The following is a 26,437-nucleotide window of genomic DNA, read 5'->3' as shown; positions in this document are numbered from 1 at the left end:
GTAAGTACCTAAACAAATAAAATAATATTAACAAGTCAGCACACAAAACACGACGGTTATGTATAAAAAAACGACGTATTATAATATTTCACACGACGTACTGAAATAGATGAGGACGTTATAATATATTTATCACGACGGTAGTTAGTTAAGACGACGTGGTTAGTTAGTTAAGACGACGCAATATATAAACCAACGAGGTATTATTTTAGAAGTACAAACCTCATATATACAGCCAATACAGTAGCTCCAATTTCTTCCATGCCTGCAAATTGTGTAATATCTTCAGGCAGGAGGAAGGTATCGCGCTCACCACCAAACACCTCCTTATCAATTGTAAATTGGAGTGTCTTATCCTCAGGCAGGAGTGTCGTTTCCACAAAACGACAAAGGGTTTTTAAAGAAGATGGCGCCTCCATATTTGAATAAGCACCAACTTCAATAACCTGTTTAAAGAAATAAAAAAAATGACGTGGTAATTCAATAAAGACGACGGTTTAAGTAATAAAACGTCGTCTTAAAAGTATTTAAACGACGGTGAAAAAACTGTCGTGGTAATTCAATAAAGACGACGGTTTTATGAATAAAGCGTCGTCTGAAACCATTTAAACGACGGTGCAAAAACCGTCGTTTAAATATTTTATTACGTCTTAAAAAAATTCCGCCGTCTAAGTTTTAAACAAACGACGGATTAAATAAAAATATCGACGTCTGAAATTTTGAAAAACAAATAAAAAAGGCAAAGTTATGTGAACATACCTTGTCGTCATGCTTTTCTTCATCTTCTTTCTCCTTTTCTTCTTCCTTCTCTTCATCTCTTTTTTCTTCTTCCTTCTCTTCATCTGGCTGATGTTTCCCCATTTTGGCAGTATCATCCTCCAAATGTAGGGATCTCACATCACCTCCAGAGCAGCTAGCTTTGTCAGACATTGGATTTTTGGGGCTTTGGCTAATTCTTGGTTTAAGCATGCTTGGATCAAAATTGGGAATTAATAGGGAAAGCTGACTCAGGAAATGCTCCCTCTCAGCCTCTACCAATTGTTTTGTCCTAGCCTCCATCCTTAAGGCCTCTTCCCTTGCCTTAGCCTCCATCTTTTTAGTCTCTTCTTGAAGGAGAACTCTTAAACTGTCCTTCAAACGGTCGTCAAAGCTTACCCTCTGTGGTTTGGGCAAATTGAAATATTGCCTTGGGGAAACACCAGCACCAACTCCCCTCAGTCTGCCTGGATGCTCGGGGCCCAAAGCCATGGTCAGCACATCATTGCTGCCATCTACTCTGACTTTGCCTTCCGAGACTTGTTTCTGCAATTCATCCTAAAAAAAGATAAACAAAAAAACACACGACGGTTATTTATGTACAAACGACGTATTATATAATTTCACACGACGCAATAACGTATAAACCGACGTTATTAAACTTATCACGACGGTAGTTATACCGACGTGGTTATTTATTTAAAACGACGAAATGAATAAACAACCGACGTCTTATGCTATAATTAAAGATAACAGAGTAGTGATTCCTATTTAGACCGTTAACGACGTTTTTAAAAAAGTTTCGACGTGGTAATATCATTCACACGACGCGAAAATGAACCACCGACGTCTTATGCTATAATTACAGAAAACATAGTAGTGATTCCTATTTAGACCTTTAACGACGTTTTTAAAAACTTTTCGACGTGGTAATATCATTCACACGACGAAAAATATAACATACGACGTAATAAGAATAATTTACAGTTTAATAAAAATTTAAAACAGAGTGATAGTAGGCTTACAATTAATTTTGCTTTCTCTGCCACCTTTGGATCAGGGATGTTACCATGTTTGTCCTGTCTAGCTCTCTTCCATAAGGTAGATCGATCAATTTCTACCCCAGGCATGGTTTCCTCCAATTGATCCTCCAATCCAGCATATCCTTTTCGAGACAATCGATGATTGTACTCGAGTTTCTCCCTAATCTGTGCATGTTGAGAATGCACAGACTCAAAATCTTTGGATAGCCTTGAAGCTACAAAGGCATCCCATTGTGCTTTCTCTATGAATTTATATGTTTCAGGGGGTTGGCTTAATTTCTCCCTGTCATTGGTGTATGGAAGGATATAATGCCTCGTTAGTGTAGACTTGAAATCCTTCCATTTCTTGGAAGCAGAAGCTAAAACAGAGGTCTTGCCCCCTTGGCCTACGACAAAAGCCATGTCAACTGCTTCCCAAATCTGCTCCTTTATATCCTTGGGGATTTGGGACCATTTCTTGTCCACAAGTGGGATCCTGGAGCGTGCCAACACACCAATATACGACTGTATCTCAATATGTGCTTGGCCAACACCTTTCCCCCTTTTATTGTACTCAACAATTGGCCTCAGTTTCTGAAGCTTTCTCTTCACAACACGAGGCATTGTGCTCATACCTCGACCAGTCTTTGAATCATCTGAGATTGTTGTCTGGCTGGTTTGTTCTGTCTCAGCAGATGATGAAGCAAACTTCATCTTCTTCGAAGACTTCATCTCCTTCGAAGACTTGTCTTGAGGAGCTACCATTCCAAGCTTCTTGGAGCCAGAATCCTTAGTTTGTTGTTGAGAAACCATTTTAACAGACAAAACTGCAAGTGAAAATATTTCAGGAAAACATTAAGAACACAAACGACGGTATTAAAAAAATACGACGTATGATATGATTTTAGACGACGCAATGAAATAATCTCAGACGTAATAAATGTTTAAAACCATTATTTATATAACGTCGTGGTATATATGTTCACACGACGTCAATAGTAATACACCGTCGTGGTAAACTATTATTTATATAACGTCGTGGTATTTATGTTCATACGACGTCAATAGTAATACACCGTCGTGGTCGACCAGAAGCATTACCACAAGTCACAACTCTAAGTCACTACTACAAAAAGTGAAAAAGACGACCAGAAAACAACGACGCTTTATTCATAAAACCGTCGTCTTTATTGAATTACCACGACAGTTTTTTCACCGTCGTTTAAATACTTTTAAGACGACGTTTTATTACTTAAACCGTCGTCTTTATTGAATTACCACGTCATTTTTTTTATTTATTTAAACAGGTTATTGAAGTTGGTGCTTATTCAAATATGGAGGCGCCATCTTCTTTAAAAACCCTTTGTCGTTTTGTGGAAACGACACTCCTGCCTGAGGATAAGACACTCCAATTTACAATTGATAAGGAGGTGTTTGGTGGTGAGCGCGATACCTTCCTCCTGCCTGAAGATATTACACAATTTGCAGGCATGGAAGAAATTGGAGCTACTGTATTGGCTGTATATATGAGGTTTGTACTTCTAAAATAATACCTCGTTGGTTTATATATTGCGTCGTCTTAACTAACTAACCACGTTGTCTTAACTAACTACCGTCGTGATAAATATATTATAACGTCCTCATCTATTTCAGTACGTCGTGTGAAATATTATAATACGTCGTTTTTTTATACATAACCGTCGTGTTTGTTTGTGCTGACTTGTTTATATTATTTTATGTATTTAGGTACTTACACGATGTTTTGAAACAAGCCAATATGTGCAGCATGGTTGGCTTTATTGACCCTGCTACAGTTAGTGCCAACTCTGGCACAATAACTGAAAGATCACGACTGGTAGCAGCTTGACTTCAGAAGACAGACGGTGAACAGCTTTTCATGATGCCTTACAATCCAGGGTTAGTCTCCTTAGGATTTTGTTTTTATGATTTTCAATAAATGACAGCTTATAAACTAACCACGTCGGTGTTTTATTTTATTTAGTCGTTTGAAACTACTAACCACGTCGGTATTTATTTGTCGTCGTGATAAATATATAATGTCGTCATTATCTACTTTATTTCGTCGTGTGAAATACTATAATACGTCGTTTTTGTAAATAACCGTCGTTTTTATATTAATTTTGTGCAGCCGTCATTGGATCTTGCTGATTGTAAGAGCAAAGAAGGAGACCGTCTATTTTCTGGATCCTCTGCCAGGTCATCGTGTGGTCGACGAAGAGGCGAAAAACATCGTGAACAGTGCTTTAAAAATATATAATACCCACATAGGCCGAGCAGGACGTAAAAATGTAATTTGGAAAACTCTCTCAGGCACACCAAAGCAACCCAGCAATGTCGAATGCGGGTATTATGTGATGCGCTTCATGAGGGACATCATCATGGATCCTTCCTTGGGGTTTGAGAATAAGGTAAGAAGAAATTACCTTCATACATTTCACGTCGTTTTTTGTATTATCAACGACGGTCATGTAAAATTAACGTCGTTGAATGGATATACTACGTCGGTTATGAAAAATATCGTCGTCTGTGATTGAATTTCTTTTTATTTATAAACCCTAATAGTCATTGTTTATGCAGTATGCCAAGGGAAACCAAGAAGCTTCATACCCCCAAGAAGCCATTGATGAAGTCCGGAATGAATGGGCAGAGTTTGTTTTCCAAATTATTAAACAGGGCAATTATTGAACACTTGATATTTATGTATAATGTACAAATTTTCTCTATAATATGTAATGTAAAAATTTGTTGAGGTTTTCTTAAATTAAAAAAAAAACAAACATACAAATTGCTTAACCGACGTGTAATACTTTTCCAACGACCTAATAAAGTCACAAACCGTCGTATTTTGTTGTTTCGTGTTTTAAACAAATACGACGTAAAAATATAGTTAGACGACGTTCTTTGAACAATTGAGTCGTTTATGGTTTACAACATCTTCAATTTCTTAAGGGTTCAGGGTATCATCGACGACGTTTATGTAACGACAGCGGTTAAGTCGTTGATATATATATTTTACGTCGTATACTTAAATAGCCGCCATGGTTTCTCATTTTAACGACGTCATTTTAACGACTTAGTAGTCTATTACAATTTACAACGTCTACAATTTATTAACACCGACGTGGTTTGTTGTTGTGGTAAGAATATTTTATTATTTTTATATCAAAATATTCAAAATAAATTTAAAATAAATCAGAAAATTGAAAAGTCAACTCCTATGAAGTCATTGATATATTTTCTTCCACATAAACCTTGAAAAAATTCATTTTGAATAACAAAAATTTAAAATGACCATCCAAAACAAAATTGTTTTGATGAGTCATAAAATCACTTCTAGTTTTATGGTTTAGGGTTTAGAGTCTAGGGTTTAGAGATTAGGGTTGTTATTTATTGGGGTTTATTTTTAAAGTATAATTTTTGGGTAGTCTAGGGTATATGTTAGGCTTTAAAACCATAAAACCTTTTATAAACTTAATTTTTAAAATTGTATAATTTAGTTTTATGGGTTTAGCGTATTAATTTTTAACGACGGTGGTTGCGTCGTGGAATACATATTTTACGTCGTACAGAAAAACATATGACATGGTTTACGCTTTAAACGACGTCATTTTAATATGTAAGTCGGTTTATATAATTTACAACGTCTTTAATTTCTTAACACCGACGTGGTTTTTCAGTCGTCGTTATATAAAAAATTCAAAATAAATTTAAAATTAATCCGAAAAATGAAGCTTCAAAATGAACGGCCTTACGTTCTTAATCCGAAAAATGAAGTTTCCGTCGTGGAATATTAAATTTACGTCGGTACGTGTAGAACTTTCGCCTTGGTTTTTCTTTCGACGTTTTAAAACCCGCGAACTCTAAAAATTTTCGCGCGACCTAAATTTTTTTAGATTTGGCTCTTATTCTTATACTTCGAACCCTGAAACCTAAAATTTTCAGATTTCGCGCGACATAACATTTCGCTCTCTCACTTCTGCTCTAATTAAAAGTTGCACTCTCCAGGCTCCGTCGAATCTGTGAGCTCGTCCAACCTGTAAGTATAAACCCTATCTTCCCCTTGTAAATTCATTGAATGATATTAGGTTGTTTTGTTAAAGGGTTTTATGTGTATGCTTTGCGATCTGTTAATAATGTGCTTATAGGTATGGGTTCATGGATTTTCTGTTTAATGGGTTCATGGATTACATTATCTGTTATGTTGAATTGGGAATGGATTTAATTTTTTCGTATCTTTTAATCACCCTATGTTATGTTGAATTGGGAATGGATTTATTGTTTTCATGCTTGGTTTCATGTATATGTTGGTTTCTTGCTTGGTTTCATATATATGTTGTGTTCTTAATGGGTTTTGTGTTCTTGAAAATAAACTGAGACACGACGAAATTTAAGGCTTACGACGACGATACACGACGATTTTTTTAAACTACCGTCGTTGTATTACTTATACACGACGGTTTTTTCATAAACCGTCGTTTGTATTACTTATAATAGACGACGTCTGTTGAAAATCCGTCGTCTATATATGCCAAATACGTCTGTTTTTGTTTAAAACCCGTCGTCTCTGTTGTGTATTACTTGCGATTAGATCATTGTATAATCTGCTATAGTGATGGTCATTGCCTGTATTTTCACTTTATTATAGATAATAGGTTATAGTGTCGGAGATGGATAAGTCATGGATGCACTCGGATAGAAGATCGAAGGCTTATGAATTTGGGGTGGAAGCATTTTTGAACTTTGCTGTAGAAAATCTTCTAACTACAACACATATCCGTTGTCCATGTGTTAAATGTGTTAATTTGAAGTTGTTTGGGGTTGGAATTATAAGGGATCACTTATACTTTAATGGAATTGACCAAAGCTATAAGAATTGGACATTTCACGGAGAACCTTGGGAAGCAACTACTAATGCTAGTAGAAATGTTGAAGAAGATGATGGCCATAGTAGGTACAGTTTTGTGTCTGAAGAAATTGATATGGATGATAATGATTTTGGTGATTTTGGTTCGGATCCGTATGAGTTTGCCAATGTGATTGGGGATGGAGATCAACCAGTGTACCCTGGTTGTAGAAAGTACACGAAGTTATCGGCATTAGTGAAGTTGTATAATTTGAAGGCAAAACATGGGATGAGTGATGTCTGTTTTACAGAATTATTGATACTTCAAGGCGATTTGCTTCCAGAAGGAAATACAATACCAACCTCCATGTATGAGGCTAAAAAGACTTTGTGTGCATTGGGGCTGAGTTATGAGAAAATGCACGCATGCCCCAATGATTGCATCTTGTATAGGAAGGAGTATGAGGATTCAACTAATTGTCCTACTTGTGGTATCTCAAGGTGGAAGGAAGGCAAAGATTCAATCTTGAAAGAGGGTGTGCCAGCGAAGGTGGTGTGGTATTTTCCCCCAATTCCAAGGTTTAAAAGGATGTTTCAATCACATGAGACAGCTAAGAGTTTGACTTGGTGGCATGCTGCTAGAAAATCAATTGACGGTCAGATGTCTCATCCGGCGGATTCCCCGTCTTGGAAACTTCTTGATGATAAATGGCCTGAGTTTGGTAATGAGCCGAGAAACTTGAGATTGGCTCTTTCATCTGATGGATTCAATCCCCACAGTTCTCTAAGTAGCAGATATAGTTGTTGGCCGGTTATCTTAGTTACATATAATCTCCCTCCATGGCTGTGCATGAAACGAAAGTTCATGATGTTAACCTTATTGATTTCCGGTCCTAAACAACCCGGAAATGATATAGACGTCTACTTGGAGCCTTTGATTGATGATTTAAAATCCTTGTGGGTTGGGATTAGAGGAGTGTATGATGCACATAATGGAGAATACTTTACACTCAGAGCTGCATTAATGTGGACAATTAATGATTTCCCCGCCTATGGAAACTTATCTGGTTGTGTTGTTAAAGGATATAAAGCTTGTCCAATATGCGGCGATGATACACCTAGTCACAGGTTGAAAAATGGCCACAAAATTTGTTACATTGGGCATAGAAAATGGTTACCAATCAATCATCCATATAGGAGGCAACGTGCAGCTTTTAATGGGAAACCTGAATATGGCATACCTCCCGAGCCATTAACCGGAGAAGAAGTGCTGCATATGGTTGAAAATGGTGACAGAGTTTGTTGGAAGAAGAAATCAATATTCTTTGATCTCGAGTATTGGAAATACCTTCCTGTGAGGCATGCCCTAGATGTTATGCACATTGAGAAGAATGTTTGCGATAGTATCATTGGTACATTGCTGGAGATCCCTGGAAAAAATAAAGATGGGATTGCTGCTCGATTAGATTTATTGAACATGGGGGTCAAAACTGATTTGCAACCCGAGTATGGAGAAAGACGTACTCGTTTGCCTCCTGGGCCTTGGAATTTGTCAAGAGCAGAGAAGAGAGAGGTTTGCAATTCTTTCTATGGTATGAAGGTCCCTGAAGGTTATTCTTCAAATATTAAAAATCTTGTATCTTTACAAGATTCAAGACTTCTTGGCCTTAAATCACATGATTGTCATACCTTAATGCAACAATTGCTCCCTGTGGCAATTCGTTCTGTTTTGGAGAAGCCTGCAAGGTATGCAATAACTCGTTTGTGCTTCTTCTTCAATGCTATATGTGCAAAGACTGTTGATGTTTCCAAGCTAGATAAGTTGGAAGAAGATGTAGTAGTTACTCTGTGTTTGCTTGAGAAGTACTTTCCCCCTTCATTCTTTGATATCATGGTTCATCTAGTAGTACATCTTGTCAGAGAAGTTCGTCTATGTGGGCCAGTATATTTTAGGTGGATGTATCCGTTTGAAAGATATATGAAAGTGCTGAAGGGGTATGTTCAGAATCGTACTCGTCCCGAAGGTTGCATTGCTGAGCGGTATATAGCTGAAGAAGCGGTAGAGTGTTGTACTCAGCATTTATCTGATGTTAGTACAGTTGGAGTGCCTTCAAGCCAAAAGATGGGACTTTCAAAGCCATTATCAGGTTGCACAGTGAGCGTAGTTGATCAGGACCTGTTGAATCAAGCACATCTATATGTCTTGGAGAATACGGAGGAAGTCCTACCTTATATCGAGTACGTATGAGCTTTATTCTTTAAGTTTCCATTTTAAATTATTTCTTATGTTTATCTTCTATATTTAGGACCGTAATGCTTGAATTTTTCGTGTCATGTAGGCAACATATGATTCACATCAAGACTGCTTATCCAAAATTTAGAAAGAGAACAAAGTGGCTGCAGGATAAGCACAATAGCACTTTCATTCAATGGCTACGCTTCAAGGTATATATTGTTGAATAACATATTTCTCTTTTAATTTTCTTCTTATTTATATGTTAGATTGAATTAAGATATGATTAATTTGCAGGTTCAAAGTGAACTTGAGGAAGACAATCATGGCATATCAGAAAATTTAAGGTGGCTAGCAGCTGGTCCAAACATGTCAGTGCCATTATATAGGAGCTATCTTATTAAAGGTATTAAATTCAATATCAAGGCACAAGATGATGTGCGGACAACTCAAAATAGTGGAGTTTATTTACTTGCACATACCATGCAAGTTGCTAGTGCCAAGGATAAAAACCCAATTCTCTCAAATATGGGTTTCTATGGTGTCATTCAAGAAATTTGGGACCTTGACTACCAAAAGTTTACAATCCCAGTCTTTAGGTGTGATTGGATAGATAGTTCTGGTCTTGTAGTCGACGAACTTGGATTTACCCTTGTAGATTTGAGTAAAATTGGACATAGGAATGACCAATTTGTTTTGGCTTCTCAAGTCAAACAAATATTTTTTGTTGACGACCCGATGCATCGTGGTTGGTCGGTAGTGTTATCAATGCCTAATAGAGAATATAATGATGTTATTGGTGATGAAGTCTTAGGTGATGTGATAATTGAGTGTGAGCCATTTACTAGAGGGATGCCAAATGTTGACACATTTGATGAACTGGTGGGTGAGTTAGGCGGTCAAAATATTCGAGATGGGTGTGAAGATATATGGATTGAATGATGCTTATGTAATTGGCAGTGTATGACATTAATTTTGTAATATATTGTAATGTGATTTCTTCACTTTCTACGTTCAAATAAAACACGACGTTATTGTGAACCAGTTATTCAGCATATTTACCGACGTCTTAAAGCAACGTAACAATGAAGAACCACGACGCAATTGTGAAGCAATTAATCAGGATATCACGTCGGGGAAGGATTAAGAACCGCCATGTAATTCAAAATAACACGACTCCAATCCCATAATACCGACGTCTAAAAAACGAGATATATAATCTGAACGTTAAAAAATACGACGTCATCATACATTTTCCACGTCGCAAGTTCTTTTATAAACGAAGAGGAACGAAATGAATTCCGACGGAAATTCATTATAACCGCCGTCTAATAACAATTAAACGACGTTATTTGTAATACGGCTCTCATCATAATCAACGCCGTCTATATGTTCTGTAATACGGCTCTCATTTATTTGGAACCGACGTTGTTTAGAAGTTCAACGTCGTCTATATTATTAAGTGCGTCGTGAGTAATGATGATAGATATAAATACAACGTCGACTATATAAATGCCACCGACGTTGTTTCGCATTTCAACGTCAACTGTATAAATACATACGTCGTAAATAATGACACTGACAACTATTTCCACGTCATCTTTTTTAGAAACATCGAAGTGGAAAATTTATTTCACGACGGTTGTTTGTAAATAAGAGACGTAGTATATTTCAATAACGTCGTCTTCTCATGTATTTAAAGACGTCATATTTTTTCTTGTCGTGTAAATTATATTTAACGGCGTAAAATTTTAGTTGTCGTTGTTGTATGTATATCTTGCGGCCTTTTTCTTTTAACATGTGTCATATTTTTCCTTTTTAACGACGGTGATTTGTTTGAGTTGGTCGTCTATTCTCATCCTCGACTATTTTCTAGAACTTTAGCAGACTAAACACGTCTGTTTTTATTGTTTTCCGACGTTGTTTTATTTAACAACGTCTAATATTTATCGTCGTTGTTTGTTTCTGAAAATATGACGTATAAATTTTGTAATACGACTCTCATATATTTGTAACCGACGTTGTTTAGTTTTTCAACGTCTACTCAATAAATACATACGTCGTAAATAATGACACTGACAACTATTTCCACGTCATCTTTTATCGAAAAATCGAAGTGGAAAATTAATTTTACGACGGCTGTTTTTATATATGCAACGTAGTAGGTATCAATAACGTCGTCTTCTAATGTATTTAAAGACGTCAAATTTTTTATTGTCGTGAAAATGATATTTAACGGCGTTGTTGTTTCATTTCCGTCGTTGTATGTCTATCTTGCGGCCTTGTTCTCTTAATATGTGTCATATTTTTCCTTTTTAACGACGGTTTTTTTAGAGAGTTGGTCGTCTATTCTCATCCTCGACTGCTTTTTTAGATCTTTTGCAGTACAAAGACATCGTTTTGTATTTGTTGATGACGTTGTATATTTTAACAACGACGGTGATTTAGCGTCGTGGTATATGAGGGAAAAGATGACGGTGGATTCCACGACCATTGAAAAATCGAATACACGACGGTGATTTACCGTCGTCTTTTTCCTTTTTTGTAGTAGTGAGTAAAGCAAGAGGAGTCCCCACATCGGAAAACTACGAGAAGTGAAGACTCCCTCTCACCTATAAGAGGAGACCACTCCCCACTTAGGAGGGGATCCCTGGGCTGGGCTTTATCTTTAATCATGGGCTTCTCCCTTCTTATCTTTATATTTGGGTCCAACCCCATGTACAAATGTAAACATACATTATTATAATAAGAACATACTTCTCTGTGGACGTAGCCCATTCATTAAGCGTGAACCACATATATCTCATCTTCTATATATTTATCGTTTGCCCTAATCTTCACACACATGCTAAAGGTCCTCACCTTCACCCATCATCTACCATTCCACCTCTATCTAAGTTGACCCTCCCAAAAAGAGCATCAACATACTTTATTAAGTCATATGGAAACTGACGGTAACCATGTACTCAAGATCCTCTGTTAGTAAGAGCGTTATTGTTGAGGCCCAAAAAAATCCATGGTTGGGCCCAAATAAGTTTTCGGTCCAATACGATACTGTATTAAGAAAAGTCACATATCGGAGTACACGAAGGCTCGTCATATACAAGTCATGCTAAATAAATAATTTGTCATGCCAAGGACTGAAATAATATTATAAAATACAAGCCCATGCTAAACTAAGCACTGTGTCCCTCTTTAAGGACAATAAAATTAAAGCACGCCAAGCAAGGAATTATTATTCTGCACCCAATCACACCACAAGCTTAAGTGGGCCCCCAAATCACTCAAATACCTAGGGCTTGCTTGAGTGGGTTGTGGTATGGATGGTAATAAATCAACATGAGGCCCATTGATGGGCCGAGAAATGGAAGTCTCGAGTTGCTTGGGAGCCTCGGGACTCAAACCCATTTCTTAGGCCCAAACATGTGGGTGAGCACAAAAGAGTCAAAAATAGCCCAAGCAAAATAGCCTATTGACTCCACCAAAAAGCCCAATGTTTAATAAAAATAGCCCACTTACTTAATGAACTACCTTGGCCCATACAATTACCATAATGAGCTCCAAAGGCCCCAGCACTTGGCTGGAAAAACAAAAGCCACTGACTTTGTGTCTATTATTTGGTGCTATACTTAACTTTGGACAGGATTGGAAAACATAATAATTTTAAAATTTTATATTTCTTTATTATATTTTTTCAGTATATTTTCTTTATTAGATTAATCATCTGGACTAAAACGGAGAGAAGAGGAGAAAAGATAAAGAGGAGAACATAGAAGGGAAGAGAATAGACTAGGAAGAAGTGTTGAGAGAGACGAGAGCTCACACATATGGTGATTTGTCTTAATGATAAAGTGTCTTCCTTGTAAGTAATGATGCCACTTCTTGATGGCATGAACAATTGCCATCATTTCCCTCTCGTAAGTGGAAAGGGCTTGGTTTCTAGGACCTAGAGTCTTGCTGGTAAAAGCAATAGGCCTGCCTTCCTGTTGTAACACAACTCCTATACCAGATCCAGAAGCATTACTCTCAATGATAAAAGGTTTTGTAAAATCTGGCAAGGTGAGAACCCTGGGAGATAACATGAGTTCCTTGAGTTTGTGAAAGGCAGTAGTAGCCTCTGGAGTCCACAAAAATCCATCCTTCTTGGTTAACTGAGTCAGTGGGAAACTTTTCCTATCATAGTGAGGAATAAATTTTCGATAATAGCCTGTGAGACCCAAAAATCCTCTCAAACTTTTAACAGAAGTAGGTACAGGCCAATCAGCAACTGCATTTAATTTGAAAGGATTAGCTGAAACTCCTTGCCTAGAGACGATGTGGCCTAAATATTCAATAGTAGAAACTCCAAAGGCACACTTGGACATCTTGACAAAAAGTTGATGATGCTTCAAAATTTCCAAAACAGTATGTAAATGCCTCAAATGATCTGACCATGAAGTACTGTAAATGAGAATATCATCAAAAAATACCAAGACAAACTTCCGTAAACAATTTCGAAAAATCTCATTCATCAAACCTTGAAATGTGGTAGGAGCATTTGTCAAACCAAAAGGCATAACAAGGAATTCATAATGTCCCTCGTGAGTCCGAAAAGATGTTTTTCAATATCTTCTGGATGAACTCTAATCTGATGATAGCCACTCCTCAAGTCCAATTTGGAAAAATACTTTGCCCATTGCAATTCATCCAACATATCATCAATAACTGGAATTGGATATTTATCCTTTATAGTTAACTTGATTAACTGCCTGTAATCCATGCACATTCTCCATGTGCTATCCTTCTTCTTAACCAACAAAACAGGAGAAGAAAAAGGACTATGACTGTTCCTTATAAATCCAGAGCCCCGCAGCTTTTTGACGCACTTTTCAATTTTTGACTTTTGAAGTGGTCCATAAGCATATGGTCTAATGCTTGGCGGTTTCAAGCCAGAAATCAGTGGGATCCGATGATCATGTTCTCTCACAGGAGGCAGAATAGTTGGAGTGCCAAAGACTGCAGAAAAATAATCCAACAAGGCTTGCAATTCGTGCTGTTGTGGTGAGGATAAATCATCTGTAGGTTTGGTCATATTTTCACATTCTATAGCACAGAGAATCACACCATAACAACCTGAATGCAACAACTTGTCCATCTGATGACAAGAAACAGGCTGTGGAGGCTGAGGCTTAGAACTGAACAAACAAATTTGCTCATTCCCATGCCAAAACTTCATAGTTAATCTCTCAAAGTCCCACAAGATTGGACCAAGAGTTCTCAACCATTGAACCCTTAACACAATGTCACAGCCTCCTAATGGCAAAGCAAGCATATCAGAGGTATATACATAAGTCCCGATGTCTAAAGGAACTGCAGCACAACAACCCTTACTCTGAACTTGTTCGCCATAAGCTATCATGACATCACAAATAAGAGACTGATCTAACTTCCAACCCAACTTCTTAACCATGCCAATATCGATGATATTATGAGAACTTCCAGAGTCTAATAATACCACAATAGGACAATTTTTAATTACAGCAATGAGTTTCATAGTCTTAATACAAATAGGGGCAGGAGTACCATACAAAGTACAAGCTGTGATACAACAAGCATTCACCTCATCCACTTGTTCAATTTGTTGTAATTCATGAACTATTTCCTCTTCCTCAGAACTATTATAACCCATATCCAACAACAAGATTTGTTTCCTTGCACACTTATGACCCCTCACAAATTTTTCATCACAATAAGAACAAAGATTATTCTGCCGTTTATATTGGATTTCTTCAAGGGTTAATTTCTTAATAGGCATATCCTTCCTGGGAACAATTTCATTTTTAGCAGGAACTAAATCATTTTGTATGGGTAAAAGAGGCAATCTTGACTTAGAAATTCCAGCATAATATGCATACCTCAACTTCTGGAGTTTAGCATCCACTTCATGAGCAAAATTCATGGCCTCATGAACTGCTTGACATCATGCTTGAGTTCTTCCCTTAATCCTCCAACGAAACAGCTCAATAGAAAAGTCGAACTAAGATCACGGATTCGAGTTGCCAAGCGTCGGAATTCAGCGATATAATCCTTTAAGGGACCTATTTGACGAAGCTTAAAGTGTAAGATCCCACATCAACCAACGGAGAGGGGGTGATGTGCCTTATATGTGCACACCCGCATCTATCTAGCACGAGGCCTTTTGGGAGCTCACTAGCTTCGGATTCCATGGGAACTCCGAAGTTAAGCGAGTTGGGGGCTAGAGCAATCCTAGGATAGGTGACCCACTGGGAAGTTGCTCGTGAGCTCCTAGAAACAAAACCGTGAGGGCAGAGAGGGGGGCCCAAAGCTGACAATATCGTGCTATGGCGGAGTTGATCCCGGGATGTGACAATTTGGTATCAGAGCCACTCTGCCTTGTGGTGCGAGTGTGCCGACGAGGACGTCGGGCCCTTAAGGGGGGTGGATTGTAAGATCCCACATCAACCAATGGAGAGGGGGTGATGTGCCTTATATATGCACACCCGCATCCATCTAGCACGAAGCCTCCGCATCCATCTAGCACGAAGCCTTTTGGGAGTTCACTGGCTTCGAAGTCGTAGGAACTCCGAAGTTAAGCGAGTTGGGGGCTAGAGCAATCCCAGGATGGGTGACCCACTGGGAAGTTGCTCGTGAGCTCCTAGAAACAAAACCGTGAGGGCAGAGAGGGGGGCCCAAAGCGGACAATATCGTGCTACGGCGGAGTTGATCCCGGAATGTGACATAAAGAGCGACTCTGCAAAATCCTCAAACCTATGAGAGCCAAATTCTCTCCAAAATTCCCTGGTAAAATCTTCCCATTTGGGCAAAGAAGAAGCACATTCCTCCCATTGATACCATTGCAGAGCCTCACTATCCAGATGGAAAGAAACCATTTTTACCTTTTTCTCAGAGGGCACTGAAAAGTAATCAAAATATTGCTCCGCCTTGTAAATCCATTAAATTGGATCATCCCTATCGCTGAATCTGGGAAATTCTATCTTAACAAAGGGCATACGACTCTCTGAAGAAAAACCCCTTTCCCTCTCTCAATGATACCTCTCTCCGCGCCGCCAAGAGCCGTCACCATCATCGTCATTAGATCGAGGCATTTGTCGATGGATGCGAACTTATCCTCAAGAAGACGTTGAATTGTTCCAGAATGACTTGGTTCTTGGAATTAGAGGCTTCAAGCGCAGCAACACGAGCGACCATTGTTAATGAACGAGTACGAACACGAGCACAAGCACGAGTCATATACTAAAGAAACAGCTTAGAGAATATTTTCTGTATATTTCTCAACAAGACGTACAATGGCTCCCCAATTGGTAATAAAGCTGCCGTCGAGGATACAACAGTAATTGTAACAGATTCCCCAACTAAAACTTGACACGTGACTAACTAACTATTCAAAACTGTTTTATAATTTTGGCTCCAACTCCTAATTCCTATCATGGCGAGATAAAAGACGTGGTTTCGAAACCCATGTCTAACGATGGGTTACGAAGCCCCTATTTTTATGAACTAATATCCAAGATTCATATCTAGTCAATTGTGCACTTAAAGTCTACTAAACAACAGAGTGAACCCATGTTCCTTTTAATTGCATATATTTAGTCCAGTCCAGCTCACCAAATAAGCCCTTAAAATCCACCAAACAATAAACTGCATGTCTATTTTAATTACATATATCAAATTCAGTCCAGCCACCAAACAGGGCTTACGGGTTAAGCGAGGCACAGTCCAATTTTAATCTTTAAACCCTACCTCACGTCTCTCGCCTTCTTCTTGTACTTCTTCAGTCGACAAACATATAGAGAGCCACAACCAGCATACCAACAGAATCAGCTATCTCCAATTTTGCCTCCACGTTTTCTCTTCGAAACTTCAGTCGCCACCTCTGGGTAAGATTCTGCACTCTGTTTCTTGTTTTCTGTTTAATTTCTTTACCCCTAACTTTTTTCTTTCCCTTTCTCTCGCGTCATGGAGACCCATCCAAGATTCAACGTCTGAACTTAATTTGGGAATTTTGATTTTGATTTCGCATTTGTATATATGCACGTTTAGGGATTGATTTGTTGCATTTTGATTTCTATAAAATAATAGTTAACAGACCTCTGAACTAGGTATTTTACTTTCTACCAAATTAGTTCAAATTTGTAAATTTCTATTTTCCAGATAATTAGTAACAAATACATGGTTGGAGAGAGAGTTCAATACATGGGTTTTTACCCCAAAAAAATAAAAAGAAGAAGAAAAATACATGGGTAGGAGTTACAGTTCTCATTTAAAGACTGTTATTGTTAAGTAGTGTAATTTAGATTTGTTGATTTGTTTGTTTGTTTCTTTTTTCTTGGTAGGCAGGGTTTAGTGAGAAATGGAACATGGGTCCTTATCTGATCCCAGCCAATCCACATTTTCTTTGATTGATGAGGATCATACATATGCGAATGCGATCAGGTTCACTTTAAATCAGGAGTAAGTGCTTTCTAATTATTTAATAAATGTTTTTACCAAATATGTGACTCTTGATATGTATCAATAATCTGCTTCTTCTATAAAATTGCTCAAACTATAGCTTTCTAAGCATGAACCATAAGTTAATCCTTATGAATTTGTACATGTTGAAGAAAATCTTGCTAAATCGTGTTACCATTCAATTGGAATGAGCAAAGTGGAAAAGCTTTATAAGTTTAATTTACATATTTTCCTCAGAATCCTGGTCATATTTTCCCTGTTGAAGTAAATCTTTTTATAGGATAGGATTAAGTAACTGGAAAATGATAATTATAATAATAAGTAGTAGTGGTGGTAATAACTGTTTAATGATATCTAAATGAAGTTTTATTGTTATGTTGCAGTCCAAGGACAAAATTTTGTGGGTACAGCATTCCTCATCCATCCGATAACCGAGTTAATATTAGAGTCCAAACAACAGGTAACATATATATTGCTTGCCTTCAGCGATATATATGGATTTTTATAATTATTCTTGTTCTATCAACTATGTTTCTCATAATTGCTGGCCTTGCACTTGTTTCTGATTTATTTATTTTAATGTAAGATAAAGACTGATGGTTGTATGCATATAGTACTTGTTTATTATGATTAGTTACAACAATATCTTCTATTCACTTGGTCATGCCTCCAAAATACTTGAGTTGTGTACTTGATACTTTGCCTGATTATATCTGTGATTGGAGCCAAGTTGTGGAGTCTGAATCAGTTAATTGATTGGAGCAACATTAGGTACCCAAAAAACAGCTGCTTAATCAATACCCTACAGAAGTGTGGGCTTTGTATTACTTCTAATGGAGTTTCTGCTTGAACATGTAAACCTAGTATCATCTCAAGATAGTTGATTTGGACCCCTTAAAAGTTCTAGTATGATAATTAATGCATCAAGCAGTCCTGCTGTGGCAGGTACGCATTACCATTTAAATTTGGGGTTAGCCCTGGTGGTAATGGAGGAGTGGGGAAGAGGGTGTAGGACTAGGAGATAGGTTAAGGAATCCCATCCAATGTATCAAAATGTAGTCTTCGTTATGGAGGCCAAGGACTTATTTACATGAAAACTTCACTCTTACACTACAAGGAAAATTTTTGAAACTTCCTTGGTGTTTTTATAAGGAATTGCAGTTTTGAAATCAGTCTTGAAGTTTATAATGCGTATAACGCGGATATTTCATGAAACTTTACAGGTGCTGCAGCGAAAGAAGTATTCAAAGATGCAAGCCAGGATCTCATGGTTGTATGCCAACATGTGAGGAGCACCTTTGACAAGGCTGTCGTTGATTTTAGAATGAGCAAATCCGTGAATGGCATGGATATTGACTCAAATAATTAACCCTTGATATCTTAGTTTTGAGAGTGTTGCTTCTTCTGCTAGCACTAAAATTGACATGATGTGAATTGAAGTAGACAAAGGTAAAAGAGATGGGATTTGTTTGCACTGTTCTGAAATTTCTGTTTTCAAAAGTATGTTATCGAACACTAAAACAGAATGTTTTGGTTTAGGGAAGCAAATGTTATTGTATGATATTTTCAACGTTAACCTCCGTTATGAAAGTTGTTTCCTCTGTTTTTTAGACTTTAACTTATTGCTCCACATGCACAGTAGTTCTATTTTCTGCATCAGTTTGGCCTCATTAACAAGTTGTAATGTACAGTAATTTATTTCTTTTTCTGAATTGGGACCTAGTTCAAAATACAAGGCAAAGAGTTTGGCATTTGATTCTTTCTTTGTAGGACAATAAATTAACAAAGGGGTTATCATAACCACCGTTTGGTTGAGTTTTCAAAAACTGCTCTAAAATTTCTTAACAGCAAGGGACTTGTAGTTCAAGTGATTAAGATCATTTATCTTTGCACCCGAGGTTCTAGATTTTGATTCCCTCTTCCCCCTAACATTGCTTATATATAATAAAATAAAAATCTAACTGAATATTGAACATTAATTCTTTGAAACTACCAAACTTTTATGGTTGAGTGTCATTGGATTGTTTTCTATTTTTATAATTTTAGTGACCAAAAAAAAAAAAGGGTTAATGACCTAAATGGTTCCTCAACTATCGCTCAAGTATCATTTTGGTCTACCAACTAAAATTTTTATTTCAAACGTCCTTAAACTTTTTAGTTTGTACCAAGATGGTCCATCCGTAATAAATTCTGTCACTTTTGATCACGTGATGGCCACGTGACTGAGTTTTGAAGGGTATATGCGACTTTTTGAGAAGCCATATCGTTCAGAACCAAAATCCCTCCAAAATACCTCCACTTTTTGAGAAGCCCTCTCATTTCCCGCGATTACCATCGAGTGAAAGGGATTCTAATGCGAGTTGCTGAATTGGTCGATGCTGTAGTAGTGTGCGAGTCGCTAAATTGGTGAAGTTAGTGTGTAATTTCAGTGTTAGTTTTGGAGTTCGAATTTGGGAGTTTGGGTTAGGGTTTGATTTTGGGGATTTTGGAGATCTTGGGAAATTCACTAGTTGCTGATAATGGAGTACGAATTCCGTTCGGGTGGAAAGACTCCCAAATACGGTAAGGGCTTCTATAATGCATTTTATGTTGTTTTTGTTTGGAAATGGATGAACTGGATGAGTTGTCCTTGTCTGGAACTATGGTTTCTTTATAAAGATTCCTTTTTCTGTGTTTGTGTTTGGCTTTTTGGTTGTTTTATGTTTAAAGTAAGGGTAAAGGAATCGTTTTCTTGTATGTGGATTTGGCTTTTGCTACATTGACTGCAGAGTGTAAGCTTTGTGTCTGTGGTCCCTTGGTTGTGGTTCCTGTATGTTGAATATGGTGGTTTTTTTAAACAGTTGTGGTCCCTTGGTTGTCTAGTTCACACCCAACTCAGTAATTGTTGCCCTTGTTGTCGTTAGCATTAACAACAAAACTATGACTTTAGAATAACATATTGTTGTTTCAATTTTGCAGCTACCAATGGAATGTGCACTCTAGAATCACATCATGGGGGCTGGTTTGAAAATGGGGTTTATAAGAAGGGTACGGTCTATTATTTGGACAATATTATAGAGGATTTTCTGTCCTTGTTAGATTTACTGAAAATTGGGAGAGGTCTTGGGTATGATGTTGACATTTCTCAAGTTGAGCAACGTTTGGAAATTAGGGGTAAAAATCCTGAGGGCGGACTGGAGCTTGTTACATCAAATGCTACAGTGGTTGAAATGGTTGGCCATATACTATCCAATAAGGTTATTGTGTTATACTATAGTGAGATTGAAGACTATGAGTATGATGCAGATGCAAAGAATTGTGATGGGGATTTGACTCAGAATTACCAGGTGAAAGAGGTGGATTATATTGAAGTTGAAGATAAGGAGACTTTTGAGAATGTTGGGACAAAAGTGGCAAATGAAGATGCGGTCAAAGAGGTACCAAATGAAGATGCAGGGTTAGAATTACCAAATGAAGATATAGGGGCACATGTGACAATTGATAATGAAGGGGCAAAATTGCCAAATGAAGATGAAGATGCAGAATCAGAAATTAAAGACAGTGATTATGAGTTCAGTGAAAATGAGGCAGAGGCCAAGCAAACTGTTGGAGAGAATGTAGCAGATGAGGGGACTATCATTGTGCTTCAGGAAAGGTGTCATCAGATGGTGCTGACACATCAGAATTTGACACTGGAAGTGAGACTAAAGATTAGGGTAAATGTAGAAAAAAGATAAAACTGCCAAAGTTTAAGCAGTATAGAAGAGATGTGGATTTGAAAAATTCTGAGTTTAGATTGGGAATGAAGTTTGCAAACAAAAAACTACTGATAGAGGCTATCAAGGAGCATGCAATTATACATGGTAGGGAAGTGAAATTGAAAAAAAAAACGACAACAGACGAGTTCAGGCTAAATGTGTGAAAGGGTGTTCTTTCCAAGTATATGGATCAAAGATTAATAGAGAGGAATGAACATTTGCAATAAAAACTTTGAGCCTAGAACATCAGTGTGGAAGAGTGGACAAACTTAGGCATCAAAATGGCTTTGTGACAGATATGCAAACAAGCTGAAGTGCAACTTAGACTTTGATATGAAATCATTTCAAGAAAATGTGTTGGAAGATCACAAAATAAATGTTACAAAAATTCAAGTTTATAGGGCAAAGAGGCTAGCCAGAGATTTAAATGAAGGTACTTTCAAAGAACAATATGCTAGATTGTGGGATTATGCAGAACAATTGAAAATTGCAAACAAGGGTAGTACAGTGAAGATTAAAACTCAGATTGTGAAGGGTGAGACAGTGTTTCAAAGGATATATGTGTGCTTGGCTGCCTGTAAGAAGGGATTTTTAGAAGGTTGCAAACCTGTTATTGGTGTTGATGGCTGCCATTTGAAATGGCCTTATCCTGGACAGATCTTGACGGCTGTTGGGGTGGATGGGAACAATGGTTATTTTCCATTAGCTTATGTAGTGGTTGATATTGAGAGTAAAGACTCTTGCATTTGGTTTTTCAATCTTCTTATTGAAGATTTAGGGATTACAAATGGAAAAGCTTGGGTAGTGATTAGTGACAGACAAAAGGGACTTGTACTTGCCATTGAGACAGTACTTCCAACTGCAGAGCACAGGATGTATATGAGACACCTGTACAGTAAATTTAGGGTATCACATATTGGCCTTGCTCTGAAACATATATTATAGGCTGCAGCAAGAGCTACAATTGTGCCTTGGTGGGAGACAGAAATGGAGAATTGAAAAATGAGGATGAGGAAGCATGGAAGTGGTTGAAGAAGAGACCTGCAAAAAATTGGAGCAGATCTCACTTCGAATCACATTTTAAATGTGATCTTTTGTTGAATAATCTATGTGAAAGTTTCAATGCAGCCATACTAGATGAAAGGAATAAGACAATTTTGAGTTGCTTGGAGAGGATAAGTGAAAGGACTTGCCCCGAATTTTCCAAAACCCGAGGTGAATCCTGTGAAATTCCCTACATCACCCCAATGTCGGGCCCACTTACTAAAGACCGAGACTTTCTGCTGAAATTTCGGCAGAGTCTTCCTTATAAATTGGACATTTACCAAAATTTCAACCTGCATAAAAACACATTTAATATTCCCAACGGGCAGCATGCACAATATAATTTCATGCAATTTACATAAACAGCCTTCCTATAATTCTTAACTACCAAGCATGCTAGCAAATCAATTCATGCCTTAAACAAGGCAAACGATAAATTCAAATACAAATTTATGACTACTAAATTTCAACATACATCATCTCACTTTTTCAATTTCAGCATACGAGTTTTAACCTCCTAACACAATCACATCTATGTCCGTGGCTGCACCTAACAACCTTAGGCTGCCTACGTACCCTGACTGAGGGATCAAGCCACACGTAGTTCTTCCCTTAAAACCCAATTCCACACCTAGGCAATACCTTATTTCATTTCTCTGTATTTCACATAATCTCCCCATACGCAGGTACAACCAACGCCACGTATGGAGTCTGTTTCAACGCCGGATAACCTACGCCACGCGAGACCTGCACATCATATCACATATCTCCCCAAACGCCGGTACAACCAACGCCACGTATGGGGTCTGTCGACACGCCGGATAACCTACGCCACGTGCGACCTTAACATAATATCACAATATCTCCCCATATGCCGGTACAACTAACGCCACGTATGGGGTCTGTCTCAACGCCAGATACCTACACCACAGAAAGAGGCGCTTCATATCACATATCTCCCCATACGCCGGTACAACCAACGTCACGTATGGGGTCTGTCGACACGCCGGATAACCTACGCCACGTGCGACCTCAACATAATATCACAATATCACCCCATACGCCGGTACAATCAACGCCACGTATGTGGTCTGTCTCAACGCCGGATAACCTACGCCACGCGAGACCTGCACATCATATCACATATCTTTCCATACGCCGGTACAACCAACGCCACGTATGGGGTCTGTCGACACGCTGGATAACCTACACCACGTGCAACCTCAACATAATATCACAATACCTCCCCATACGCTGGTACAACCAACGCCACGTATGGAGTCTGTCTCAACGCTGGATAACATACGCCACGCGAGACCTGCACCTCATATCACATATCTCCCCATACGCCGGTACAACCAACGCCACGTATGGGGTTTATCCGCACTCCGGATAACCTACGCCATGTGGGACCTAACTTTCACAGGGTGGTACCTAAGGTAATGCGTATAGCACTTCAAACTAACATTCTAGACTCTTTTGTACCCTTGTACAAACATATATAATTATATATATTAATACTAATATTGTGTAAACCTCAACAATGGTCTAGCACCCGATAATTCTCATGGGAAGGTGGGATTACTCCGGGAGACTCACGGTTAACCAAAGGTCAAACTACCATAACCCTGGTCAAACGGGCCCACGGGGCCCACGACCTCCAAATTCCGATCCGAAAGTTCCTATGGGTTCTACAAGGTATAGGACACTCGTCCTGCAAGTTTGGCTCAGATCGAACGGCCAGATCGCTCACGATCGCACAATCCGACAGTTAATATAAAACATAAACTTTAAATTATTAAATCGGAACATTCGTGGCTCCGATTCACGATCCGTGAATTCCTACATGATCCCAACCTATCGAACCCATATAACCCGCAGTAGGCGGTATCCGTTCGATAGTCAAACAACTTCCGAATTGAGATCCGCAAAATCCTACGCACTCGTGACGACCTAAGGATCTCATCGAGACACAATGGGACTTCACTACCTTTGCCCACACACTGCCACACGTGCCGGCAGCGTTGGGTGTCCAAAGCGATTACGCATCGCCAAAAAATCTCAAAACCACGGCTCCAAACTCCTACCATAGGTATAACACCCTATTTGGAGCCACTTTTGTTCTTGGACCTACTCCAAAAACTGACCGGAAGTGGCCGGAATCGCAATCCCAAAATCGGCTGAATTTCAATTTGTAAATCGAATTACCTACGCTAAGAATCGATCCAATCCTACCCAACAGCCAGCTAGAGCATGAAAAGTACGTGAGAAACCATACCTCACTCGTCGAAATCGGTGGTCGGAGGAGGGAGATCGACAGCGGCGAAGTTCGGACGACACTAGCCGCTTCTTCTCCAGTTTTCGGCGAAACCGCGGCGGCTGGAGGATTGGGTCGGCTGGGGTTGGAAGAGGACGACGCCTCGGTCATTTTGGCACCGGTCCCGTCGTCATCGGTGGCCAGAGGCGAGAACGGCCGGCCAAAACGTGGCCGGCTGCTATTGCGCGCGCGCAAGAAAGAGGAGAGAGAGAGACCGCGCAGGGGAGAGAGAGAGAGAGAGAGAGAGAGAAAGAGAAATCATATTTTTTTGGGTATTCTGCTGAATTGCTCCCTGAACTTGTACATAATTCTCAATTTACCCCCTGACCTTTTTGTTTAGCAAATTAAAGGCTCGAATTAAATTTTATTATCAATGTTCCCCCCACCGTCAAAATTCGAACATTTCATCCATTAGTCCGTCTATTTGACCCACGTTGACGCTTGGTTGAGGGTTATTTTCGTCATTAGGCACGGATTGAATTAGCAACCTCTCCTCTCTCACACACTTCGCACTTCTCTTTCACATTGGTAGGGTAGGGTTAGAAAGGGACCAGAATTTGGGCGGGAAAAAGGACGAAATCGAAGGTTGGAATCGAACGAAATTGAAGGTTGCTGAGAGAGAGAGAGAGAGAGAGAGAGAGAAAGAGATAGAGATGAGGACGAACGCACACAGAGGGAGTTCAGAGTTGGAAGATGGCAATCCATGGATGTTGCCATCACGGGTCTGCTACTGTGGGAAGGTTGCAAAAATTCAGACTTCGTGGACCTCTTCACATCCAGGACGAAGATTTTATGTTTGTGCACAGGTGAGTTGAATTTTGAAGTTTGGGTTTCAAATTTGCAGTTTTGAATTTCCACCTTTTAAAACTGTGTGTTTGCAGAAACGTTGTCAAATGTGGGAGTGGGGTGACCCTGTTATGTGCAATAGATCTAAGCAAATAATTCCAGGACTGCTGAGGAGAATTAACAGTTTGGAAGCAGAAAAAAAGAAAGGGAATTCGAAGCTGAAAAACCCATGGTTTTGGGTGTCATTGTGCATGTTTGGGGTTATTTTGTGCTTGATTTTGAATGAAGATAAAGGCACAAATGGGCAGCTGTAGAAATGGATGGGTAGTTGGCATTTTGTAAGGGCTAGAAAGGGATGAGTGCTTGGCATTTTGTAATGGTTAGAAAGATGGGTAATTGGCAATTTGTAATGGTGAGAAAGAGATGGGTGATTGACTTTTTGTAAGGGTAAGAAAGGGTGTGTAATTGACAATGTAAGAACTGTTTTGGTGAATGAAAATGCAAGCTGTCATTTTGACCATTGAAATAGTAACTATCACACCAAATGAACTGCACTTCAAAGGCCAAAATATATAACATTTGAATTCACATGTGATTACATAAAAGCTTGTCCAAATTTAGTTTCAAAAATACATCTTCATCCATTCACTTCATATCAAAATCAGTTCAACAATATACTAGCAAATAGATTGCAAACCAAGATGATCTAGAACACCAAAATAAACATAACAACTCTTGAACCATTCACTTCAAATTGCTGACTAAACTCTCCATGGCCTTATTCGTTTTGCTGGAGATTTTAACCTAGGCCTTTTTGGAGAAGTTACCATAGGTTGAGGTTGTGAACTTGAACCTTGATGAGCTTGTGAACTTTGGGCAGGTTGTGGAGGAGCTTGTGACCTTGGGGCAGGTTGTGAAGGACCTTGTGAATGTGGGACAGATTGTGAAGGAGCTTGTTTACTTGGGGCAGGTCCTGAAGGAGCTTGTGAACTTGGGGCAGGTCCTGAAGGAGCTTGTGAACTTTGGCCAGCTTGTGAATCAGCAAATAGATTGGTCTTCCTTATGACATAGGGGGCCTGAGCTCTTCTTTTCACCTGTTCCAAGCATAGATCCCTTAAGCCTTCAATAATGCAATGATTGATTCAAAGCACACCACAATAATCCAAGTACTTACATTAAACTTTGGTCTGGCCTGAAACCGGTCAA

At 38.7% G+C, this 26,437-nt stretch overlaps 2 protein-coding genes across 3 annotated transcripts; one reads left to right on the top strand and one right to left on the bottom strand.

Moving 5' to 3' along the window:
- LOC109948019 lies at window positions 12,592-14,813 on the bottom strand. Its single transcript, XM_020559914.1, has 2 exons — window positions 13,543-14,813; window positions 12,592-13,315 (listed from the first exon to the last, which is right to left on the bottom strand). The coding sequence occupies exons 1-2, from the start codon at window positions 14,811-14,813 to the stop codon at window positions 12,592-12,594; spliced, it is 1,995 nt and encodes a 664-aa protein (XP_020415503.1).
- On the top strand, window positions 16,587-18,965 carry LOC18781503 (DNA-directed RNA polymerases I and III subunit RPAC2). Of its 2 annotated transcripts, none has more exons than XM_007212955.2 (4): window positions 16,587-16,773; window positions 17,234-17,347; window positions 17,731-17,807; window positions 18,571-18,965. In XM_007212955.2, the coding sequence occupies exons 2-4, from the start codon at window positions 17,247-17,249 to the stop codon at window positions 18,714-18,716; spliced, it is 324 nt and encodes a 107-aa protein (XP_007213017.1). In that variant the 5' UTR covers window positions 16,587-16,773; window positions 17,234-17,246; the 3' UTR covers window positions 18,717-18,965. The 2 variants fall into 2 exon arrangements, with proteins under 2 accessions (XP_007213017.1, XP_020414363.1); XM_020558774.1 differs by having other exon boundaries at window positions 17,230-17,347.

The sequence above is a fragment of the Prunus persica genome, chromosome G3 (assembly GCF_000346465.2).
Source record: "Prunus persica cultivar Lovell chromosome G3, Prunus_persica_NCBIv2, whole genome shotgun sequence".
NCBI lineage: Eukaryota > Viridiplantae > Streptophyta > Magnoliopsida > Rosales > Rosaceae > Prunus > Prunus persica.
Note: the sequence above shows the minus strand (reverse complement) of the source record. Positions and strands in the feature narration are given on the sequence as shown.